Source organism: Gouania willdenowi, chromosome 15 (assembly GCF_900634775.1).
Source record: "Gouania willdenowi chromosome 15, fGouWil2.1, whole genome shotgun sequence".
NCBI classification, from domain to species: domain Eukaryota; kingdom Metazoa; phylum Chordata; class Actinopteri; order Blenniiformes; family Gobiesocidae; genus Gouania; species Gouania willdenowi.
The window spans coordinates 31599768-31611894 of record NC_041058.1 but is presented as its reverse complement, the minus strand read 5'-3'; the positions used below and the strand labels follow the sequence as shown (position 1 = coordinate 31611894).

At 39.4% G+C, this 12127-nt stretch overlaps 1 protein-coding gene across 2 annotated transcripts in view; it reads left to right on the top strand.

The window, feature by feature from the left end:
- LOC114476529 (stromal membrane-associated protein 1-like) overlaps window positions 1-12127 on the top strand; it is a 177980-nt gene that overhangs the window by 162704 nt on the left and 3149 nt on the right. Inside the window, exon 9 of one of the 2 annotated variants that reach the window (XM_028468131.1) lies at window positions 2928-3007. In XM_028468131.1, coding sequence (XP_028323932.1) covers window positions 2928-3007 — 80 coding nt within the window. Of the gene's footprint in view, window positions 1-2924; window positions 3008-12127 lie in introns of both variants that reach the window. The other variant, XM_028468130.1, reaches the window with a different exon arrangement.

Sequence of the window (12127 nt, the reverse complement as noted above, 5' to 3'; positions counted from 1 at the left end):
ACCCTCCCTACCTTTAAGGTTAGGCTCAAAACATTCCTCTTTGGTAAAGCTTTTAGTTAGGAACCAGCTCATAGCTCATAGTTAAGATGCAATAGGCATAGACTGCCGGGGGGGGGGGAGTCTGGCATGCTCGGTTGGAGAGAGGTTGGAGAGGGCGTTAAGAGAGAGGTCATTTAGGTTAGAGAGGGACCGGAGAGGGTCCCATTCCTCTCTCTAACACTCCCTCTATGTCTGCTTCCTCCCTTGTGTGTTTGCTCCTGTACTCCTTCTGGCTTTTGTCTTGCAGGTCCGTGGGATCCTCAGTGTGGAGTTACAGAGTCTCAACAACTCTGTCTCCACCCTTTCCTCTGCACACACCCAACACAGCATAACGTGGATGGCTGTTCATCATAGGAATGGGATCCACACAAGGTTCCTGCTGCTTAACAGAAGGTTTTCCTTGCCGCCATGATGACTTCATGTTGGGTGTGGGATACATATGTATGTGTATATACGTATATATGCATTTGTGTGTATCCATAAAATGAAGAGTCCGTCCTTAAGACTGCTCTACTGTAAAGTGTCTTGAGATACCATTGATTGATTGATTGATTGATTGAACATTAAAAACATTTTTGTTATTTACATTTTCACTACTGGTCAATGAGACTGTATTATGTTTAATATTTCAGTAAATTGTTAATTAATTACAGATGCTAAAGCCTGTATATGAAGAGAGTTCCACACCATCATTAACATCACTGCTTAAAACTGCTACAGTATGTCCAATAATATTTTATTAGATAAAATAATAGTGCAGGCCATAGATCAATGAATCAAACACTGTTTACTTCAAAATGAAAGGAAAACCAGTTTGTTTGTTGAAATCTTCGTGCATTGCATTCTGGGATGTGAAGTCACGGATACGAGTGTTTTTACTTATTTTTTTTTACATACATGTACAGTTTAAGAAATGTTAGTGATTGTCCCTAGCAGCTTTAACGTTTACCGTGCTTATGCTAATACAGGCTTTTGGCAATACAACAAAAACTGTCTGTTATGTTCTTTTAAAAAAGAATCAGTGGTGAGTCTTTTGAATTATCATTTGAAAAGAACACACACTAATATTTGATGTTCTATCACTTCTCAAATAACTTGCTGAGGGTCAATTAAAAAAGGCAAATATTGGTAAGTGAGAGACTTTGTTTATCCCTGATTAAGGGATTTATAATTATTGTTGGTCATATTCAGACTAGATGCTTCGGAATGTAAATAAATCCTTGACACACTGCAGTTGGGACATGGCTGTCTGCCAAACGATGTTAGTTCACATAGTGTGCATAAACAGGGACACACACACACACCATCACACACACACACACACACACTATCACAAGCACAACATCAGAGAAAAGATGCGTCAAAGAAATGAAGGCAGATGTAAAAGGTCAGCGTCCCCTCTCTGCTGCTTTCATGGAGTCCCACTGCAGAGGTAAAAATAGAGTTAAGTCTGCAGATTCATAGTTATTCAGAAGGACTGCAGTGCCAACACGCTTTATGTTTGCATGAACACTCGCACACATTACAGCAACCTGAGCATGTTTGTAATGTATGGGTAAAGAATGGCACTGCATGTAATCTGCATGGTGGAGGATATGTAAAGTCAAAGCAAACAATACGGTCACATGTTTACACTGATGTATGAACCAATGGGGAGATCTGTTGATTGACGTTCAAACTTCCTGACAGCCATGAAAAGTTTTTGAGATATGGACAATTTAGTGGGGTGTGTATGTCAATTTTTGCACATCCTTATTTTTTTTTCCATTTTCAGCTTCCTATATCTAAAAAATTACACCACATAGGAAGCTGAAATTTGGTATAGTAATGCAGCTCCACCTACTCTCTCAGAATACAGAAAACCTCTGCTATACATTCTATCTGGTGGACATGCCAGCCCTTCAAAATTAGAAAAAAGTTTTTCGGAGTTTGGAGCTGGAACATGTTTGGGTCTTAAACATATGCATATGCCTCAGCTCTGTGTAATGTGATCAGCTTAGAGCAGACGTGGGCAAATGCGGCCCTCGGCCTAATTCTGTGCGGCCCCCCAAGACAAATACACACAGACTCACAAAACAACAACACATACAAAATGACACCAAAGAAACACACAATGCTAACAATTACAGAAAAAATACCCAAAATAACAAAAAATCAAAAAAAGGCACAGGTTGACAACAAAATGCAAACATAACACACAAGAAATAACAAAAACACACTCACAAAATGCCAGCAGAAATTCCCAAAATGACAGATAAATACACACAGTGACTCCAAAAACATATGAAATGACCCCAAAAACACATGGAATGACTAAAAAGTCAGAAAAAAACACAAAAAGCCAACAAATGACAAAAAACCCTTTGTTCTTTCCTGTGTTAATGCTCAGATTGGTCATTATTCTTAATATTGGCATGAATGTTGATAATGTGGCCCTCAGATCAGACAATCACATTTTTGCGGCCCCGCTGTGATAACAGTTGCCCATCCCTGGCTTAGAGCTATGAACATAGACTATTCACATCACTAATGATTAGTCACATATATACATTGGCTCTTGGTTGACAGTCTGTTGAACTCCGGAAAAAAAAAAAAAAAAAATTTTAATTACAATTTTCATTCATCAACAATTTCAGAATTTTTTGAAACTGAAGTGCATGGACCATTTGTGAAATGACATGGAATGACCCTATAAGGAATGAGTCAGATAACTTACCAGGCAAAAGGTTGAACATACCTTCTCATAAATGAATGAGTGTGTTCAAACTTTTTATTGGTGCTGTTTGCTTCAATACTCCCTCACATAATCAAAACCTTTTTTTTGTTTAATAGATTGTGAGGCGATTCAAACGTCACTTATCTACCTTTGCTCTCATTATTTCCAGCAGGTGTAAACCCAAGCCTGCAGAAGCTGAGCCAAGAACAGAACGTAAACACTGCGCAGCAAGGACAAAGGAACGTCAACCAGGTATCCATGGAAAGTGAATTAATTAAGCTTCATTCATTCATTCATTCATTCATTCATTCATTCATTCATTCATTCACAGGTGAATAGTAGCAGCTCAGATCAGATGAAATAAAATAACACCAATGAATTAAATTCAAAATAAAAAACAGTTCTCAGGCTCTAAGTAAAGCTACATTTATGAACTCTAAGACAGTGCCATGTGGGTAACAACATAATAGGTAGAAACTTAATCCTGAACCACAGAAAGTATCTGGGCTTTGATCAGAAATGGCACGACTAAGAACATGTGGATTATGTTCAATGTGATCATGAAACAGAAATAAGAAAATATTCACAAAAAATAATAATTTTAATAAAATAATTTAATTAAAATAATAATTTAGTCGACAACGGTTGGGTGTAGAAATGCAACTAATTACTTTACTCCTTTTAAAATGTACTTAAGTGCAAGTAAAATTACTATTTAGAAATATACTCAAAAAAGTACAAGTACCCATAAAAGCAACTCAATTACAGCAACGTGAGTACTTCTAATCCATTACTTTCAGCTCTGAATTTAAGTGAGCTGTATTCATGGTTTTACGGATTTAATACACAAAAACAAATTTGTTTTTGTGTATTAAAATAAAAAAACAACACTTAGTACAGAACATTTACAGAACATAAAATAGTTAGAATATCTGTGGATATCATGAAATAAACAGAACAACTGATGAAGCTGATTCATTTAGTTTGAAATACAGTAGTTTTTCTACATAGCAGTTCATAAATTGGGTCAGATGATGCTATCTGTAGCAGCATTTCTAGCCCCGCCCACATCCTCTACCACAGAGTGGTTGACTGTCCACTACAATCATTTATCACTGACTTTGTTCATTTGTTACTCATAGATTTATTCATTTTGGTTCTGAACTCTGTCTGAGTGTTAGTGTGGATTAGAGACACTGTCTGCTCCACTAGGACCATTGTCCCTGCTAGCTGCTACATGTTAGCATTGAGGTGCTAGCTGCTATATGGTTAGCATGGAGGTGGAAGAGCTCCAGTGATATGCAAACTTTTTCTTGCACAATTTGCACACAACTGGGCTTTTGTTTTCTATCTGGTGTTTTTATTTAAACTAAAACTAACGGCCAGAAAGCACAGCAACAAGTTCTCTCCAGGTTCTCCCATTTCTTGTGTTGTAGTCTGTGCATCAGTATCATGGGTATACCAGGAACCTGTGCAATGAGAAAGGTTCTGCGTTGTTTGTCGTGCAAAAAAAAAAAGCGATGAACTGCGTACATTTTTTTAGTGCGTTATTTTTCCGTGATTAATTAATCGCAATGAATGCGTTAAAGTTCAAGCCCTAATTTTTTTCTTAACTTAATCATTATTTGTCCATTTGTCACAAATTCCCTTTCACACACACATCTTGTCTAAACATAGTAACAGAGTGAAACAGCTACTGTATGTACTGTATAATTGCCCATGTCTACTTTTGCTACATCTGTCCAAAGGGAGCATGTCTTTCCAGCTGTAGCAGACATAGACATTGTCAAAAGGACTGAATTACTGCTAGAAAATGTAGACATGTTATTATTTTTGAAAAAGTAGAAATCAAATGTCATGTATGTACCTGTATATATATCAACATAGAATTGATCCATCACATATTTATTCTTATCTTTCTCTGACAGAGGATTTACTCACAAACTAATGTTCAAAGTACAAATTTCTGCTTTAACTTGTGTTTTTGGAACAACATAAACAAATTTGGGATTTGGAGTCTCATTGAAGAATGCAAAGATGGCGCCGATGAGGAAAACTGTCTTTAAGAAGTGCTTTTACTTCCTTCTTACTGTGATTTCTTGTGTTTCTTTGTCAGACAGGACAGTGATTGGTTCAATGCCCTTTGTGTTGTGCTTTGTTTATAGTGTTTGTGCTCGGCTGTATTCAATGGTTTCTGTGGAAGTCAAAATATCAACATCCGCCATTGTTTCGTCGACGACTTTCAATCTGTGAAAATACCCAAAAATGTCACTTTGTCAGAGTTTTTGGGGTTACACTAACATCAGTAGTGGATGAGAGCAGCTTTAGTTGTTAAGCAGCATTAAGGTCCTGTACTGCAAAGCTAGATCAGTTAAGCCTAACCAAACGTTCTACGCCAGAGAGAAGCTGAACTACAAAGCTCAATATTAACTCACTTTGTGGCCATACCAGCCTGTCATTGTTCGATCTCGTTAGATCTCGGAAGCTAAGCAGGTGTGGGCCTGGTTAGTAGTTGGATGGAGGCCACTGAGAATTCCAGGGTCCACAGTGGGCTGGCGGTGTGTCCTTGAGCAAGGCACTTCACTCACATTGCCTAGTATGAATGTAGTGTGTGAGTGGGTGTTGGTGGTAGTTGGAGGGGCCGATGGTGCGCTATGGCAGCCTCTCTTCCGTCAGTCTGCCCCAGGGCAGCTGTGGCCACAATAGTAGTTTACCACCACTACGTGTGGAGTGAAAGAATAATATTTTAAATAATATTACTGTAAAGCAACTTTGAGTGTCTATGATAAAGCGCTATATAAAATTGATGCATTATTATTATTATTATTATTATTAAGTTAAGCGAGGTGATTTCAGCCTGTTTACATGTGCGCTCTTGTGACATGGGTGGAGATTGCAGCGTCAGACCAATCACAATCACAGAGAAACTGTGTAGAGAACTTTACACCACAATTGAGAAATTATTATTGAAACTAAAAACAACAAAAAGAAAGAAAAAGCAGCAAGTAATGAATGCAGAAATTGATGAGTGTTAATGGTAAAATTATATTATACAATTTAATTCATGGGACAATAAAGGGAGGTGGAATTAATTTGTATTTTATATTATCTTACAGGACTGAGGCTCTCAGCATCACCACAAAATACATATATAAATTAATAAATTAATTCATTTATGGGTCTTAAAGCATCCCACACACGCAGGTGTTATCAGCTAACTAATGTAGGTCAGTCCATCAGATAAAAATCTCTGTTTCCTATAGGATGTCTGCACGGTAAATGAAAGGATTGCATTGAATGTGTGAATATTCTCTCCTGTCAGATCAGATTCACATGATCCTCCTTTTATCGGACAAGTTGATTTCTAAGAGAACTGATTTGTCAGGAGGCGGGATTTTAGTACTCACTCAGATCTTATCTACTTCATAACCTGGTCCTGACCAGGATATGTGTTCAGCCTAAGTTTCCATGGTGATTTAGAAATTATCGAGCTTCGTATGACAGCACACACCAATTAAATCCCGGACGTTAGTGCAATAAGAGGAAATCCAGCTTTGTAGGACAGGCCCTAAAGGATTTCTTGCAGAATGTTTACACAGTTAATCAGTGAATATCGAAAGAGGAAGTTAAACATGGGTAGGATACAATGGTTTTTCCAACATTTGCTCTAAAACTTGTCATTGATGACAAACAATCTTCAAGTGGCCATGGAGCTTCTCCTCCTTTGGAACATGATGTGCTGACATGCTCCATCCTTTTCTTATTGATGTCAGCACTCAAAAGCTTTGTCAGCATCTTAACAACAGGGGGAGGCTAATGAGAGCTAACAAATCACCAACAGGACCGAGTCTTTTTTAATGCCTGTCGTTGTTGGAACATCCCCCAACCCAGCACTTACATCACCACAGACGCTGAGATACAGCCTTTGTCCTCCTTGGATCCTGAGGCATCAACAGGCAGAATAAAGATTTAGGAGAGTTGAAATTTAAAACAAACTGTAATAATCGATCCGTCATAATAATTAATCTGTATGAACAATGGTGTCTTGACGCTTGTAATCTGCTGCATTGATTGATCTGCTTGTTCAATAATAGTTTTGTTTGAACATGAAATTCAATTTACACAAGAGGAGAATCTACCAACGATGTGGATAGAATGATCAACCAGTGTTGACTTAAGCCCATAGTTAGCTTTCCATGTCCTTTGGCTATTGTCTGTGTTTGCTTTTGCATTGTAACTTTTTATTTTTCATGTAAAATGAAGTTATTTAAAGCTGTAACATTTCAAAATAACCTTGGTAAAATAATGGACAAGTAAAATCATGTAATTTGTAACTTAATGGTATGATTTAGTAGATTTAGATGCTCGCTTTTTTCTATATAATGGGCTATAGTAATGGTGAACTGATATATAGGTGTACCAAGTTACCCATGTGATAAAGAAAACACCAAAACTGACTACAAACCCAATACTAAATTATATAAACCTAGAAAGCAGTGCAGGCCTCCACCAAACCGTAGCAGTCCCCCATATTGCATTGTCACCTAAATGTTAGATTCAGGATAGTGATCCTGATCATCTCCAAAATCTAATCACTTTTTCCTGATCACATTTTGAATGTTTCCTGAAAATTTCACCAAAATCCATCTTTTAGTTTTTGCGTTAGAGTGTTCACAGTCAAATAAATAAACACTGCAGAAACAAAACCTCCTCGGAGGACGTAAAAATAAATAACGTAAAGTAAAACCTAATAGCGCGTTCATACCAAATAGGGGTGGGAACCTCTGGGTACCTTGCGATACGATACGCGATACAAATCTCACAGTATGACGATACTGCGATCATCGATGTATTGGTCAGAAATCAATCTACGATAATCTATGACATAACAAGAAAAAAAAAGATTAAGTGAAAAAATAAAATTTTTATTTTATATCTCTGAAATTAGCCACTCCCTGCCTTCACCTGGGCCTGCTGTACCATTAAATGTAAATAGGCCTAACCTAAACTGTTTCACACATATAGGACTTCAGGAACTTAACTCTATTATTTCATCCTCCAAACCATCGACCTGCCTTTCAGATCCGATCCCAACTAAGCTGTTTAAAGAAGTTATTCCCCTGGTCTGCCCATCTTTGTTGGAGACAATAAATATATCCCTATCAATAGGCTACGTGCCACAGTCCTTTAAAGTAGCTGTAATCAAACCCCTTCTCAAAAAACCTACTCTTGATTCCAGCACTTTAGCAAACTACAGGCCTATATCTAATCTTCCTTTTATTTCAAAGATTCTTGAGAAAGTTGTGGCGGCTCAGCTCTGTGACTTCCTTCAAAACAACAACCTGTTCGAGGACTTGCAGTCAGGTTTTAGAGCTCAACACAGCACAGAGACTGCTTTAGTTAAAGTAACTAATGATCTACTCTGGGCTTCAGATGAAGGACGACTCTCAGTGCTGGTTTTATTAGATCTTAGTGCAGCTTTTGACACTATAGATCACTATATTCTACTAGAGAGATTAGAGGAATTACTTGGAATCACAGGGACTGCCCTAAACTGGTTTAAGTCCTACCTATCTGATAGGTACCAGTTTGTACACGTGAATAATAAGTCTTCTGTGTACACTAAAGTAAGCTACGGGGTTCCTCAGGGCTCTATGCTAGGTCCAATCCTCTTCTGTATCTATATGCTCCCCCTTGGTAATGTTATGAGAAAATACTCTGTTAACTTTCACTGCTATGCTGATGATACCCAACTGTATGTATCAATGAAGCCAGGTGAGACAAATCAGCTATCTAAACTTGAGGTCTGTCTAAAGGACATTAGGGCCTGGATGGACCAAAATTTTCTTCTTCTCAACTCAGACAAGACTGAGGTCATTGTACTGGGCCCACGACACCTTAGAGAAACCTATGCTAGCCTAACTGCCCTAGATGGCATTACTCTGGCACGAAGCACAACTGTTAGAAACCTTGGGGTTCTATTTGATCAGGACTTATCCTTCAACTCTCACATAAAACAAACTTCAAGAACTGCCTTCTTTCATCTCCGTAACATTGCTAAAATCAGATCTATCCTGTCTCAGGGCCACGCCGAAAAACTAGTCCATGCTTTTGTTACCTCTCGACTGGATTATTGTAATTCTCTTTTAGGAGGCTGCCCGAGCAAGTCGCTTAAGACACTTCAGCTGGTTCAAAATGCTGCAGCACGTGTACTGACTAAAACTAGGAGAAGAGATCACATTACTCCTGTATTAGCCTCTCTGCATTGGCTTCCCATAAAATATAGAATAGAATTCAAGATTCTTCTTCTCACTTATAAAGCCCTAAATGGACAGGCACCAGTCTATCTCAAGGAGCTTGTAGTGCCATACAATCCCCCCAGAACACTACGCTCTCAAAATGCTGGACTACTCGTTGTTTCATTTGTCTCTAAAAGTAGTATAGGAGGAAGAGCTTTCAGTTATCAGGCCCCACTTCTCTGGAACCATCTACCAACCACGGTTCGGGGGGCAGACACCCTCCCTACCTTAAAGGTTAGGCTCAAAACATTCCTCTTTGGTAAAGCTTTTAGTTAGGAACCAGCTCATAGCTCATAATTAAGATGCAATAGGCATAGACTCCCGGGGGGGGGGGTCTGGCATGCTCGGTTGGAGAGAGGTTGGAGAGGGCGTTAAGAGAGAGGTCATTTAGGTTAGAGAGGGACCAGAGAGGGTCCCATTCCTCTCTCTAACACTCCCTCTATGTCTGCTTCTTCCCTTGTGTGTTTGCTCCTGTACTCCTTCTGGCTTTTGTCTTGCAGGTCCGTGGGATCCTCAGTGTGGAGTTACAGAGACACAGCGGCTCTGTCTCCACCCTTTCCTCTGCACACACCCAACACAGCATAACGTGGATGGCTGTTCATCATAGGAATGGGATCCACACAAGGTTCCTGCTGCTTAACAGAAGGTTTTCCTTGCCGCCATGATGAATTCATGTTGGGTGTGGGATACATATGTATGTGTATATACGTATATATGCATATGTGTGTATCCATAATATGAAGAGTCCGTCCTTAAGACTGCTCTACTGTAAAGTGCCTTGAGATACCATTGGTTATGATTTGGCGCTATACAAATAAAGATTGATTGATTGATTGATTGATTGATTGATTGATTGATTGATTGATTGATTGATTGATTGATTGATTGAAAGACAATAAATTGAAAAAGTGTCCTATGAGCAGTGACACTATTTTAGTGCAACATTTCTGTAAATAAGTGTCAACATACCAATGTAAACAAATAAGTATCTCCAATAGTGCTTTAAACAATAAACAGTCTTTCTTACCACTGACACCATTATAGTGCAATCTTCCAGTAAACAATATATTGGTTCCTTCAACAAATAGTGACAACGTTTCTGTGAAGACGTACCTGCACATTTTAGTGAAAAAGCAGAAAAGGTTTTGAAAAATAAATAAATCGATACTTAGCCGAGCATATTGATTATTGATCATGCGACAAAATATCACCGTATTGAGATATCGTCACACGCCTAATACCAAACCAACCAAACCAAAAGCGGCAGGTGTACATTCACAATACATGGTGGACGCGCTTTTAGGGAGCGTCGGAGGTCCCGCTGCACATCCCGTGCCTCCTGTGCAATGCGTTTTGAAACTTTAAGCGGGGCGGACACTTTTGACGTGCGTCCGCCGCTTCGAATGTGGCCGACGCTGGAGTTGGGATTGTTGAACTTTTGGGGCATATCACGGCGCGTCGACCAATCAGGAGCGTTCCCCAACCGTGACGTAATCAGAATAATGAGAAGAAGAAAAAAAAAATATTAAACGGAGGTGGAGGCAGATGGACAGGTACTCTTCTGCTGGAATAGAGCGCCTGTAGTTGGTGTCCTGGTGGGAGATGTGAGCGGCGATGCTGGTCAGCAGGTCGTCAAACTGGGCATGGGAGAGACGGTAGTAGAGCTGAAAGTGACTCTCGTCCGAGCACAGCTCTGGTGAATCCAGAAACAGAAAACAAATAAAGTCAAGCCCCTCTTTAATGTAGAGCCGATGAACGGGGGTCAGAGGCAGCGTGTTCAGCAAGGAACTCCAAACTTTATTTTCCATTCACCCACACTTCTCTATAACCCTCTGACATCACAGTGCACACACTGAGTCACACCAAAATACATCTGACTGGAAACACGGCCTTCTCAACACAATAATGTTCCACCACTTCACAGTCACTGAGTGAATTATGAACGTAACTGATCACCACAATATCATCCATTGTATGAACACCACCGACAACAGAGAAGCCCCTCCCCTCAACGCGTCTCGAGCATCTTCGACACTGGTGACAAGCAAATTCATTGAGCACAAGCGTCCAACTACGAGGCACGATTTTAATGTTCAAAATGCATTTGGTGTGAACGAACCAACAGCTAACCTGGATTCAAACTCACCAAACCCAAACTAGTACCTCTAGTGACTTGTTAATCACCTGATATAAATGGTCAGGAATGTATTGATTATATCAGCCAATTGCAATATAATTATAGTCTTTATCAGAAGCCACTGACATTTTTATGCATGAAAATAGCTATAAATCAGAATCAGAATGCTTTATTTGCCAGGTACAGTTTAGAACAAGACTAGGAATTTGACTTAATAGTTGCAGCGAAAGATACACATCAACACACTGGAGCAGCCATTTGCAGCGCCCACATATTTAGGTGAAAATGGGATGAACAACAGGAGGAGAGGTGAGGGGAAAAATGGCCTGTTTGAGACTTATTTCCCTACAGAGAAGGCAGTGTAAAACCAGGAAAAAAAAACCTCCTCCGCAAAGCAGGACACAGTCAAAGAACACGAGACAAGTCACGTGGGTAGGGTTGGGTTGGGGGAGGGGGTCGGGTGGGAAGAAGAACAGGATTCCAGCCATTTGGGGACATGGGCGTGCTGCCAATGGGTGCTGCTACCACACCTCCAAGTAGCACGGATGGGAGGGGGGGGGGAAGATGGCCGACGAAGGCATTTGAAATTGAAGACCTGTAGCTGCGCTACTGAATTAAAACAATAACAACAAAGTTTTAATTAACTTATACTTAGGCCAACAGTTTCATAGTTGTAAAGGTAGAATTAGTGAGTCAGCACTAGATATGGATCATTGACCCATTTCCAATGGGTTGGAAGCCTTTTATTTAGCAATAGAAGAGAAATGGATATTGTGCTTTTGTTTTGAAAGGGATTTATTTAGGAAGCAGAGTATCTGGAGGTCACACTTTTAACACCAGGTAGTGATAATTTCATACATCATCTGTTTAATCAGTGTTTATTTATTAATCAGAAAAGTAACCTTTAATCAGATAAAAAAAAACTGTAAGCCATGC